Source organism: Marmota monax, unplaced genomic scaffold (assembly GCF_021218885.2).
Source record: "Marmota monax isolate L192 unplaced genomic scaffold, Marmota_monax_Labrador192_F-V1.1 WCK01_AAM20220418_F8-fsc00138, whole genome shotgun sequence".
Lineage (NCBI taxonomy): Eukaryota > Metazoa > Chordata > Mammalia > Rodentia > Sciuridae > Marmota > Marmota monax.
Genome location: NW_026692763.1, coordinates 2,197,668 through 2,211,958, shown reverse-complemented (window position 1 = coordinate 2,211,958; position 14,291 = coordinate 2,197,668). Strand labels below are relative to the sequence as shown.

Here is a 14,291-nt window from a genome sequence, read left to right as displayed (position 1 = left end):
GCTTTTGTTTTATTTTTAAAGGACATGAGGCCCACACATCTTGACTTATTTTCCTTGATTTAATTTTTTTCCCCTGATAAAGCTTTCATAGCAAGAGAATAAAAATCATGCTATTGAACCCTAACTGGCTGGCACGCTTTCATGGTTTTACCCAATATATTTTGCTGAATAAACCAAGGATAGTTTAGGTACAATTGTACAAAATAACTTGATGCAGCAGAAATATAGCACTGTTGCTTAGTACAAGCTTCTCACTTCCCAAAGACCTGAATTCCAAATTTAGATAGCTTGAGTTCTTATTTAAATTCCCAAAGAACACATTGTTATTCCTGTGTATACTTCAGCCTAAGTTATGTTGGTGTGAATTATCGATTTGTTTGGAAGACCATGGTTGAGAAGAGTTATAGATAACAAGGTTATATATACAAAATGTTTTACTGTTTTGCACCAGCTAGTGCTTAAAATTTCATTCATGCCCTAAAAAAAAAAAAAGAAAGAAAAAGTTTCATCTATGTTGTTGCATGCATCAGTACTTGATTTCTTTTCATGCCAAATAATAATCCTTTGTGACTATATCACATTTTATCCATTTCTCAGTTTACGGTTGTTTGGGTTGTTTCTACTTTTTAGTTATTATAAATAATGCTCAATGAACATTAATGTACAAGTTTGTGTACATGTTTTTAGTTCTCTTAGGTATTGATACCTTTGTCCTTATTCACACAATTGTAGCTGAACTTTATGATAATTTTCAATATTGGCCTCTCATTCTATCCAACTGATCTATTCCGACTGAATGATGTGGAGGTATATAAGCTACATGAGAATGAGGTCATTATGCTATAGTTAATGATATATACATACATACATTATCTATCTATCTATCTATATACATACACACACACGCATATATATATATATATATATATATATATGTAGCAAGTGAAAGATAAAAGAATGTCAAAATGTAAGTTTACATTGAAGAGTTTATGAATTTTAGGAAGAAAATAAGACTAAACATTTGGATATATTAGTGTTCGATGTTTATGAACGACAAAGCATGTTATCAAATTTCAAGTGTGAGAAATAAATATAAAACATCTGAAGAACTGATAGAGGAAGAGGATGGGGGAGGATGATGACAAAAGAGTAGGGGTGAAGAGGAGGGAGGATGGAAAGAGGAAGAAGAAAGCAGAGAGATGAGGAGAGAAGAGAAAGGAAAAGAGAAATGTGGAAGAGTAAAGGGTTGTAGAGGGAAAAGGAAGAAGAGGGGGAGGAAGGAGAAAAATAAGGTAGGGAAAAAGTCAGGAAATTGGCCTAAAAAGTAATGAGAAAATATCGTTATTGCTATCTGCCATGGAAGCAGTAACAGAATATTCATTTTAAGAAAACCTAAGACTATAAACAGATAAAATTTCACCATGGTTTTCAAATGCTCTCAAGAAGAAATAATTAATGGACTATAAAGTTTCCATACCTCCATGCAGGTTTGCAGACAGGACAAATGGATAGGACTTCATCCAGCTCATGACAGCAATAGTTTCTGGTTGGGTAGGATCTGTGATCTGAACAAATTGGTCCGGGAAATTTCGGTTCAGGTCAAAGTTGTTGCTGTTGTTTCTGCCAATTCCACTTCCTGAATCTCCTGTGGGATAAAAGAATAAAATTTAAGTCATGATACTTACATTTTAATCCAACCCATACTGCTTCAGCTATCTTAATTCAAAGGTAACTATGAACACACCAGGCATCACTATTATCAATCCCACTGTGTTTAAAATATATCTTTTTTATGCTGTATACTTAAAAAAAATCTATCTCTTCCAGATGTTTTGAACAGAAGAGTAAAACTACCATCCTTTCATTTCTGCCCTTTGGTGATACTTTGAAAGAAAAAAAAAATCCAATTACACAAATTATGTTAAAAGCATTGCTCAACTGTCAATAATCCACACATAATGACATGATCACAATGTTGAGGGAGTATTACTGATCAGAGGGGGACTCTATTGTACTTTTAATACAGCTCACTAAGACACTGTAAAGAAACAGATCAAATGAAAACTTTGATAAGCTTACATTAAAATAATACAAATTTAAAGTTAGCCAAGTACACGGTTGGAAATTTAATGTGATGAAGAAAAAGGTTCAATTTACACTTAACAGTGCATATTCCATTTTAATAGGAAATGAGAACTCTGACTGTCATTAAAATGAGAAAAAAAAATTACATGTGAATGGCAAAGAGTTGCACCTTTCAGAAAGCGGGTAGAGGGCATGTGGGAGGAATCTGTGATGCTGATAAAGAATGAGTTTCTTAGGGAGTTAATCTAAATAATATATAAGGATTAACCCCAGCCTATTTTTTCAAGACAGCGTCTAAGTAATAACAACCAGCTTATTCTCCCAGTGGACAGGTCAGCGCTAATAGTCATGTGCCTGCATATTCATAGTGTGGGGCCAATTCTACTCACAAGTATCACTTCCTAGAAGTAATTGTAGGAGAGTAAAATATCCAAATCCAAATAGATTTATAGGGCATATTTCAAGTTAGTTGTTCAGAGAAACTGCATAGAAGCTCTGAAAACTGTCCTTTTAAAAAAAGAAATTTACATCTATCTACATTAGTAAACAGCAAATGCATGCAACAGCTTTTCTGATAACCCCAAGATTAGAGATATGACACTTGGCCCAGAGGTGACCAGAGGTGGCTTTTACATGGGAGAATTTATCTGTATAACAAACAACCCTCTCTGTGTAAATCCTCCCCTCAACCTTCCATTGCCTGCAGTCACTTCCATTCCAAGAAGGCCAAGCTCCTATCCCGCTGTATAGCTATATATAAGCTTCAACAGCCTAGCCTGCATTTGAAGCTCAAATGCCATTGTCAGTTTATAATAGACTAAAATTATCAGACCTTCAGAGAGAAAATATGAAACTTCCCTACAGAATCATGGGTAGGAAAAGATAGATTCTCACTCTACTACTGTTCTGCCTAAGACAGTCTCTGTAAACCTCTCTAAGACCTTACCATACTGCCCCCAGGAAAGGTGTACCTGCCTAGAGGAAGGAAAGGTGGGCTCCACAAATGGGAAGTCAATAATTTAGCAGATTTAGAATATGTGTAAGGAGCCCAGCACCAAGGCACATACCTGTAATCCCAGCAACTCAGGAGGCTGATGCTAGAGGATTGCAAGTCCAAGGCTAGACTCTACAAATTAGTAAGGCTCTAAGAAAATTAGCAAGACCCTGTCTCATAGTGAAATATAAAAAAAGGCTGGGAATGTAGCTTAGTGGTAAGCCCCTGGATTCAATCCCCAGTACCCCAAAATAATAAAAAGAATATGCCTAAGAAACAGAACTGGGTCAAAAACAGAGTATATCTGGCTTCAAGTATATCTGGTTTGATTTTTCACTTAAAAATAAAGTTCTTAATTCAATAATAAGAACTACTGTTTAAAATACAACAATTTGATCTTGTGCTATTTTTAACACATAAGAACCATTGCCAAAATGAAATAAAAATATTATTAAACATAAAGTTGATCACATAATGAACAGTCTGGCCCATCTTACAAGAATATAAGAGCTAAAGAGACTGGGGTTGTGGCTCAGTGTAGAGCGCTTGCCTGGCATGTGTGAGGCCCTAGGTTCCATCCTTAGCACCACATATAAATAAAGAAATAAAGTAAAAAATCCACTGGCAAATAAAAAAAAATAATAAAAAAAGAATATAAGAGGTAAAACCACTTACAAGAATAAAAACAGGCAGAAATTACAAGGAAACAAGTTCAAATTCTCTTCTATTTCAAAGTAATCATGCCATGTGATAACCTAAAGATTACCACTAATATTCAGTTATTTTTTACCTTCCTGAGACTTCTCATACCCATCAGGGTTCATGGATGGCATAAGGTGAATTCTAGTGCTTCGAACCAAATCTGTTACTTCAGGGTCTGTTCCAAAGTTCTTACAAAGGTATTCGATGAGGTTCAATAGCAGTTCTCTTCCAACTACTTCATTTCCATGCATGTTTCCAATGTACTTAAATTCTGGTTCACCTGAAAACAAAGCAATTTTATGGAAGATTTTTTTTTTCCTTTTCAGTTATCACAGACTTTCTATTTTATACCCAATATGTATAAAAATCCTGAGCCAAATCAGGTGTGGTGGTGTGAGCTTGAAATCCCAGCAACTCAGAAGGCTGAGGCTATTTAGTGAGACCCTGCCTCAAAAAAAAAAAAAAAAAAAAAAAATTAAATTTAAGAGAACAGGTATTTTTGGCAAAAGAAAAATCTTTACATCTTACAAAACATCTTCCTTACTAACATGTATGTCTGAGCAGATTTAAAGCATATGAGGTTCATACACACACACATGTGCATATAAAAAATACTATTAGGAAAAGAAATTAAATCTCTGTACATATTAAATACAATGTCTAATATAGACTATCAAATGGATTTTCTTCTTTTCTGGCAAAATGCTGGGTATACTTTTTCCTTTTTTGATTATGTTTTTTAATTCCAAAAGGCTTTGTGCATGCCAAACACACACTTGCTCACTGAGTTATAATCCAACTGCCCTCCCCCCACCAGTAGTACAAATTTGGTTAATGTAGTTTGTAATAGTGTTCTAAGACAGGCTAAGGGAACACCATATGGCAGTCATTTTCAGAGTCCCCGGTTTCTTCTACTTTTTTGTATCTAGTCAGTCTTGAAGCAATGCTTTACACACATGATCTTCTTTTCAAACTTATAAAATTCTTTTTCCTCCCTATCTTACCATTATGCTTCACGCTGTTAAATGACCTTTCTGGTCAAAGCATGGCAACATAAACCAAAAGCTTTGAGAGGCACTGAAATTATGTTTAAAGACCATACCAATTACCTGGTTCATGGACACCTGGGTTATCGGATATCTCCATCACATAGAGTTCTCTTGACTCTACTGATTTTCCCAATGAATATAGACGAGTAATATTAGGATATTCATTGGCAAATCTTCTCAAGAAGATTTCCATATCAGGGAAATGGTGGTGGTGAAAGTCTTTGGGCTGAATTGGTTCGTGAGAAGATGATGTTCCACGAGGAACATTAAGTATAGCAACAGAACTAGCAGTTGCTATAGTCTCAGTCGTGTCGGGAATTAATGAAACAACAGCAGTTGGCCGAAGGGCAAAATCCACCTCTGTAGCTGGTCCTTCTTTCACTATTATGTCATTAATTGTCAGCGGCATATATCTGAAAAAAATATTTGAAAAAGGAGATGGCTTGGGGTTAAGACACACGATACTTTAACAATCTAAAAACAGTACTTTTGACTACTCTTGCACTTAGAGGTCTATCAAAACTCAAAACTAAATACAGATAAATGTGCAAATTTAAGAGCTTTAGCATGTTATCTCATACAGAATCTTAGATTAATAGAGAATCTTAGATTAAGTCTTTAAAGAATTATTTTTCTTATCAACCTTTTCAGGTACTATACACTCAACTGCTTACCAAAAAAAATCACATTCAAGGGAAAGAATATGCTTATTACTCCATTGTAACTCTTGCTACACTCCTCAAAGGCATCAATTATCTAATTTTTTGCCATGCTTTATCAAACTGACATCCTGACCTCTTTTCCTAAGTAGTAAATTTCAAAATTAAATGAAAAGTTATCAATTAAATCCTTACGAAAGTGAGTTTTCAGAAAGGTGTCCAAGGGAGATGGGATACCACTCCTCTGGTATATCAGAAAGCTAATGACATTCTTCAAATGTCATTTTCAGAGTCCCCAGTTTCTTCTATTTTTTTTTTTTTTGAATCTAGTCAGTCTTGAGGCAATGCTTTACACACATGATCTTCTTTTCAAACTTATAAAATTCTTTTTCCTCCCTATCTTACCATTATGCTTCACGCTGTTAAGACTATGTGACATAACACTCCATGATAGTATTCTTATATAAAAGGATAAAAATGAGACAATAAGGAAAAATAAAAGCCAGATACAGTGAGTAACATGTATAAGACTAGTTTTCTGTCTTTGGTATAAATTAGAGGCTTGACATTTTATTTTATTTATTTTAAAGAGAGAGAGAGAGAGAGAGAGGGAGAGGGAGAGGGAGAGAGAGAGAATTTTTTTTTTAAGAGAGAGAGTATTTATTTAGTTAGTTAGTTTTCGGTGGACACAACATCTTTGTTTGTATGTGGTGCTGAGAATCGAACCCGGGCAGCACGCATGCCAGGCGAGAGCGCTACCACTCGAGCCACATCCCCAGCCCGAGGCTTGACATTTTAATTAAGAGTCTAGTTTAAATTCTTACCCAGGTGAAACTACTGTAAGATTATAAGTTCCAGGAACAAGTAATCTGTGGAAATCACCAAATCTGCCAGTTGTGATATTATGATTAATACCAGCCACTGAGATGGTTGCATTCTCTAACTCAGCTCCTGTTACCGAATCTGTAACAAATCCTTTTATTCCAATGTGGACCTAAAAAATAAGAATCAAAGTTCATAGACAATTTGGAAGGCAAGAGAATATAACACCTCTTTTCCAGATGCCAGAATTTCTAAAAGTCAGGATTACTCTTTTTATCTTTCCAAAATATTTTTCAATACATTTGAAATAAAATACAGATGAAAGTATTAAATCCCAAAGTCATAAATGTCTGGACTCCACATTACTAAGGTGCTTTTGAAGTTCCCTCTCTTCAAAGTCAGGCTTCTAATTTTCTCAACAAAGTATAATTTCTGGCATATCCAATAGTTGTATTAGCTTGTCTGCTTTTGTGTGTGTGTGTGGTGGTGCTGGGGATTGAACCCATGGCATGTGATGTAAGCACTCTACCAACTGAGCTATATCCCTAGTCTAGTATTTAAATTGATCTAATATCCATGATTCATACAGTGGTAAAGGCTCTCCAGCAAATATGAACACATGACATTGTAATAACCTGTATAATTGTATAAATTTATAGAGTTTTTGGAAGGGCTTTTTGGTGCTTGGGATCAAACTCAAGGCTTTGTGCATGCCAAGCACACACTTGCTCACTGAGTTATAATCCAACTGCCCTCCCCCTACCAGTAGTACAAATTTGGTTAATCTAGTTTGAAATAGTGTTCTAAGACAGGCTAAGGGAGCACCCTGTGGCAGAGAACTAGGAGTGGGGGACAGAACTACAATGTGTTGTATGAGATTATGATCTAATAATCTCTAAAAATTATCTCCAATCCTAATAAAACAGATACAATAAATGATGCCTAATAAAGATTGGCATTCATATGTAACCAAATTTCTCCCTTATTTAATCCATTATTTCTGTACCCCAGGCTTCCAGTCAGCTGTTACCTTTTCAATCAATGTGATCAGAGACTCACGATTGTTCTCCCATTCTTGTCGAAGCTGAGAAGCAGGTGGGTATTTGCAACAAGACAGTTCTAATGTAATCTCAAAACAGTTGGCCCATATGTAATTGTAATCTTGCATACCACCTGTAACATAAAGAAAAAAACAAACATATCTAATGAAGGAAAGGAATTCTACCCTCCAAAAGATTGAAGAAATTAAATCACCCTTCTCTTGCCATGTATAAATTTTCTTTTCATTAAGCTGCTTGAAATTGGAGAAGCTTCTTCAATCGTAAAGGATGTCAAGAAGGAAAGTTAGTTGGATTATACATTGAAAAGGAATATACATAAATGAACTATATTTAACTAGTAGGATGAACAGTTATGAAGAGTATGACTACATCAGTTAATAACAATATTGATAACAGCTCTACATTTGAGTGTTTACTATATGCTGGACCTGTCCCTAAAAGCTTTACATGTATTAACATTTAATCTTTACAACAATTAAATGAGGTAGGTATTACTATTTTGTGATTTTTACAGATGTGAGAAATAAGGTACAAAGAGGTTAAGATTTATACCAGAATGACACTGAAGGGTGCACATGATCTTAAAGTTGTGAAGAATATTCATGCCAAAGAATCATTAAGTATCCTACTATTTGAATTGTACTCCCCTTTATCAAGGTGGCAAGAGAAAAAAGAAAGTAACTAGGATGGTACAGCTATATAAATCAGGTAAAAATAAGACACAATGAACTCTTTCAGAGTGTGTTTAATGGGAGATGGAATTAAAAGGGAAATAAACACCCATGGTCAATCATCTTCACCACTTTTATACCTATACAAGCCCACATACTCGTTTTGTAGAAAGTCTTTTACCTTATTATTCCTGTCACTTGATTTTCTCACATCTTATTTTAGGTGGATAAAGACTAGAGTGGAAAAGGAAAGGGACATAAATTTACTATGATCTCTGAACTTGCTCCTGAAATGTGCCTATAATATCAGATGGTTTCCAATACCCCCCCCCCTTTTTTTGGTACTGGGGATTAAATTCAGGGGCACTCAACCACTGAGCCACATCCCCAGCCCTATTTTGTATTTTACTTAGAGACAGGGTCTCACTGAGTTGCTTTGCACCTTGCTGTTGCCGAGGCTAGCTTTGAACTTGCTATCCTCCTGCCTCAGCCTCCCAAGCCACTGGGATTACAGATGTGCCACATGCTGGCTCCAATGCCCTCTTTTTTTGCATATGAAATAATCCCTGACCTTAGTCACTTCCTTCCACTATCCCTGAAAGATGCCTTGAGAGCCTATGTTTGGTTCATTCAATGTCCACTACTCATCAAAATCCTCCTCTGTACCTGTGCCTGGCAAGGCAGACTTCCTTTTTCCCCAGATATTCTTCCCCCTCTGATAGGGCATAGTACAAATGTGGGTTTTGAGGGTCATATTTTTCTAGTACCAGCACATTTCAGGCAATGATAACAGGATCCTTCAGATCAGAAGAAGGAGAGTAATTTCCCTTTCATGGACAGGTACTCTTAAGTCATAGATTCTTCTTCCACTTAACTGGCTGAGAACCCTCTGGCATTAACACGAATCTTTATTTATTTATCTGCAAGTAAGCATTAGATGAACACAAAGGATACTTCTAACTCTCAGATTCTAAGATGTTTAAAAATACATGCTGGTTTGATTATAAGGGAAAAGGCAGGAGAGAACACTTGATAAAAAGATAATTCCGAAACCTGTTTGGAGAGAAAAGTCAATGTCACAGTCTAGAGCATAGCCTACAAGGAATTCATCACCGAACAAAGGCTTAGAGAGCAGAAAAGAGCAAACGATATAGCACAATTGGGGAAACTTGGTCAGAAATGAAATAGCAACAATATTGGAGCCTAAACTCTCAATCTCATTTCTATTGAGGTTTCATTAAACACTTTGAGACACACCTGCTTTTGAACTGTGTCTATCTTACCTAATAAATATGCCCGACTTCATTGACATATTCATAGAATAAATATAGCCAAGGGGAAAAAAGCTAGGTTAAAAGTAAAGAATCAAAAACTAGTAAAGGAGGGACTGGGGTTGTGGCTCAGCGGTAAAGCGCCTGCCTAGTGTGTGCTAGGCACTGGGTTCGATCCTCAGCACCACATATGAAAAATAAAGGTATTGTGTCCACCTACAACTAAAAAGATATTTAAAAAACAAAACTAGTAAAGGAGAATTTGAGCAAAGAAACTTTTAAAAATCCAGGACTGTATGAACTCCAACAAATGCCATTTGGAAAAAGAAATACAAAGAAGGAAACTGAACACATTCCCAAAGTTACCTGAGCAGGATCACCCCAATGCTGATGTGATATCAGGTATGAAATCTCAGAATAATTAAAGGAGATTATCCGATTCCATTCATGTTTATCCATGTTAATCAAGTACTTAAAAATGAGGCCAAATTTTTGTTTACTATCAAGAGAAACAGATAACATTAACATGAGAATAGAGGGCCATGATTACTGTCATAAAACAATGTGAATATGATTAATGCCAGTGAATACAATATATAATAATATATAATTAGTAATTAAGTGTATAATAATTGTACACTTAAAATTATTAAAATGATTATTATATTATTTTACTTTCTATAGTTTTTAAAAATAGTAATTGAGGTACTATGGGCCTATACCAGTAGTTGAGTAGTTTTAGGGTTGAGGGAAGACCTAGAAAGGTTACTTGGAGGAGACTTTCTTTTTAATTTAGTTAGGTCTTAAAGAAAGATGAGTAAAACCATATGAGCCAAAAAAAAAAAAAAAAAAAAATGCAGAGGATCAGGAGAATTCCAGTTGGAGGAAATGGCTTGTAAAAGGTGCAGAATAGGAGGGTCTGGCATATGTTGATAAATATCTGTGAGACTGATAAGCCACAGTATTAGGGCAGGAGCACAGGGCTGTAGGGATATAGTAAAAGGTCAGGCTGGAAAAGCAAGCAGGGTCTAAGAGACTAGAAATAAAGGCTTCCTTGCCTTTCCAAAGCACTGGGTAGTGGGAGTGGGAGACAGACAGTATTTTGGTTGTTTTCAGTAGGAAAGTAGCATGATGGATAGAAAGTTGTATAGTCTGGATATGAGAGAAATGGGAAACAAAAAATCCACTTAGGCAGTTTTAACAGTAGACCAAATAAATAGTAATTAGGCCTAAAATGAAGTGGTGGTGATAACTGTGTAGTAAGGGAGAGAAGGATCAAGTTGAAATACTGACATGGTTTGATAAGTTGTGGGAGTTGAGAGAGGAAAGGAATCAACATTCTACCTGATTAGTTAAACTAATGATTATGCCATTAACAAAAAGAAGTAAGTTGGGCTGGGAATGTGGCTCAGTGGTAGAGTGCTTGCCCAGCATGTGCAAGGCCCTGGCTCCAACCTCCAACCCCTTCCTCCTCACCACCACTCCCCTCAAAAAAAAGAGAGAAGCAAGGTTTGGAAGAGTAACTGAGACGAGACGGGGAATGACTATTTTTGTTTGGGGCATGTTGAGTTTGAGGTATTTGCAGAACACTTAGATAGAAATATCCAAGAAGGAATTTTTAAGTACAAATTTAGATCCCCGGGGAAAATAAAGTCTTTCTCTAGAAATGATAATTCAAGACTACGAAGTTCAATTTTCTTTCTTTTTTTAAAATATTTTCTTTAGTTGTAGTTGGACACAACACCTTTATTTTATTTATTTATTTGTATGTGGTGCCAAGGATGGAACCCAGTGCCTTGCACGTGCTAGGTGAGCCACAATCACAGCCCCTCAATTTTCTTTAAGTAAATATTTACTGAGCACTGATCACATGTCAGGCATCATTCTAGGTGCATGGGGACACAGTGTTGAAGAAAACAAAGTAAGTCTCTGCTCTCACATACCTTAAATTCATAAATATATCTATATTTTTCATACATATGTGTATGAAAAATATCAGATAATAAGATTTTCAGAAAAATTTTAAAGAGTGATGTGACAGCTAGCAACCAGTGGCAACTAGAGATTAGGTGGTCAGGAAAAGCCTTTCTGAGAAGGTAATATTAAGTAAGCCAAGATCTGAAAAACAAGACAGAGCCAGCCAGACTAAAGTCAGAGAGAACATTCAATCAAAGGGGTCAAAAACACACACACACAAAAAAACTTGGCAAGTTTGAGGAATGGAGAGAAGGCTACTATGGCTTTTTTTTAAAAAAAAAAATAATAATAAAGAAAAAGAGAGTTTTACAGACAATACTAAAAGGTCTAGCATTGTCATTGGAGTATCAAAAGGAGAGAAAAAAAGAGAAAAATGCTTAAAATTTTATTGAAGAAATAGTGGCTAAAAACTTAAACTGGGCAAAAGACATAAACTTACATTTCAAGAAGTTCAGCAAATCCCAAACAGGATAAACTCAAAGAAATCCATGCCTAGATATTTCATAATTAAACTGCTGAAAACCAAAGACAAAGAAAAAAGTCTTGAAAGAAGCCAAAGAAAAATGATGCATTGATACACAGGGAAAACAATTCAAATGATTGAATTTCTCAGCAGAAGCCGTGGAGGCTTTGGGAATAAAGGCAACACAGATACTCAGTGAAAGAAAACAAAACAAAACAAAAATCTAAGTAGATTAGATTTAGAAGAAACTCTAAGTCAAGTTCTTAAGGCAAAAGAGAAATGTTATCAGAGAGAAACCTGGAACTTCAAGAATGAATGAAAAGTGAACAAAATAGGTAATATATGAATGAAAAGGGTAAATATAATAAACTATTTTCCTCAGGTTCTTTAGACAGTGTTGACAGTTTAAAGTTAAAACCATGGCATTGGTGGCACTGTCAATGCATATAGACATAATACATACATTAAGTACAACATAAACTGGGAGGATACAGTGTGATGGGAAGGTTTATACATTCCTTTTCTTTCTTTTTAAAATTTTTTGTTCTAGGGATTGAACCTAGGACTTTACACATACTAGGCAAGCATACTTACCACCAAGCAACATCCCAGCTCTTCTAATTTTTTAAAATTTTGAAACAGGGTCTTATAAGTTGCCCAGACTGCCCTCAAATTTGTAATCCTCCTGCCTCAGCTTCCTGAGTACCTGGGATTACAGGAATGTACTACCACACCTGGCTATATATTCCTCTTAAAATGGTAAAAAATATTAATTTTAGGTAAAACTGTGAACAGTAAGTATATAAATTATAATTCCTATAGCAACTACCCAAACAAACTAAACATAGAGACATAATTAAAAACATAATAGATAATTTAAAATGACACACTAAATAACATTCAAACAATCCAATCAGAAAGCAGGAAAATGGAAACAATGCATTAATAAACAGAGGGGCAAACAGGAAACATAAGACCTAAATCCAAACCTATCAATAAGTATATTCAACGTAAATGGCAAAAGTATAGCAACTAAAAGACAGAAATTGTCAAACTGAATTAAAAACAAGATCTAATTGTACACCATCTATATGAAACTTATTTTAAATATAATAGTATAGATATATTTCTATCAGATACCATAGACTTCAGAGCAAGGAAAATTGCCAAGGACAAAGAGAGACAGGCTTTACAAACGGATAAAACAGTCAATTCTGCAAGATAACATAATCCTAAATGTGTATGGCCCCAACAACAGAACTTCAAAATACATGAAAAAAATGGGCAAATCCACAATTGCAGTTGCACACTTCTCCTCAACAGAACAAGTAGGCAAAAATTGAGCAAAAGCTAGAGATTTCAGTAATACCATCAACTAACTAGATCTAGGTGATATTTATACCATACTCCCTCCATCAACAGTGAAATACACATGCTTTCAAGTACATATGAAACATTCATCAAGCCAGGCATGGTGGTGAATGCCTATAATCCTATCAACTCTGGAGGCTGAGGTAGGAGTTTTGCAGTTCTGAGGCCGGCTCAGCAACTTAGTGAGGTGCTCAGCAAGTTAGTGAGACCTTGTCTCAAAATAAAAAATAAAAAGGACTGGGGATGTATCTCAGTGGTCAAGCACCTCTGGGCTAAATCCCCAGTATCAAAAAACATTAAATTAAAATTTTAAATAAAAAGGTACTGGGGACTGAATTAGAACAAAATACATTCCGTGCTTTCATAATTATGTCAAAATGGGTTCTACTAAAAAGAACCAATTTTAAAAAGAAAGAAAATAAAAAGGGCTGGGGATGTGGCTCAGTGGCTAAGCACCCCTGGGTACCCAGTTACTCCCTCCCCAACAAAGGAAAATTTACCAAGACAGACCACAGCAAGGCATGGTGGCACATACCTGTAATCCCAGCAGCTTGGGAGGCTGAGGCAGGATGATTGCGAGTTCAAAGCCAGCCTCAGCAAAAGCAAGGCGCTAAGCAACTCAGTGAGATCCTGTCTCTAAATAAAATATTAAAAAGGGCCTGGGATGTGGCTCAGTGATTAAGCAGCCCTGGGTTTAATTCCTGGTACCAAAAAAGAAAGAAACCTGGAAACAAATGGGGACATTAACTGTCTGAGTTATGAATAATTTAAGAATTTTTTTGTGATATACCACAAGTAGGAATTATTTGCCATCTTTGTTAAACTTAACACTATTTTTCCATATTAAATGTCAAAGACTTAATAATAAGTAATCATAAGTAATCTTACTAAGTAGCTGGTTCAGATCTGTTGTCTTGATTTTTTTCAATACAAAACCTGTCCACAAAAAGCAATCCTCACTGATCTGTAAGTAGATATTACATTACTCACAGTTGTAGCTATTGCCAGATTCAGTTAATGCATTTATTTAGGATGATATTTCATTTGGTTTAAAATAAAGGAGAAAAGTCAGATTTCACAATATCTTTAACCAGCCAAAGAAAAGTTTTTATTTGGGGAGCAAGACACTCAGTTACAGCAAAATAATATAACACCTTAATAGTAGT

At 35.5% G+C, this 14,291-nt stretch overlaps 1 protein-coding gene across 1 annotated transcript in view; it reads right to left on the bottom strand.

Annotated features, from left to right (window-relative positions):
• Cpd (carboxypeptidase D) overlaps positions 1-14,291 on the bottom strand; it is a 69,359-nt gene that overhangs the window by 37,052 nt on the left and 18,016 nt on the right. The window contains exons 3-7 of the mRNA XM_046446890.2: positions 7,342-7,484; positions 6,314-6,483; positions 4,891-5,243; positions 3,870-4,061; positions 1,478-1,645 (exon numbers count right to left, since the gene is read on the bottom strand). Coding sequence (XP_046302846.1) covers positions 1,478-1,645; positions 3,870-4,061; positions 4,891-5,243; positions 6,314-6,483; positions 7,342-7,484 — 1,026 coding nt within the window. The remainder of the gene's footprint in view (positions 1-1,477; positions 1,646-3,869; positions 4,062-4,890; positions 5,244-6,313; positions 6,484-7,341; positions 7,485-14,291) is intronic.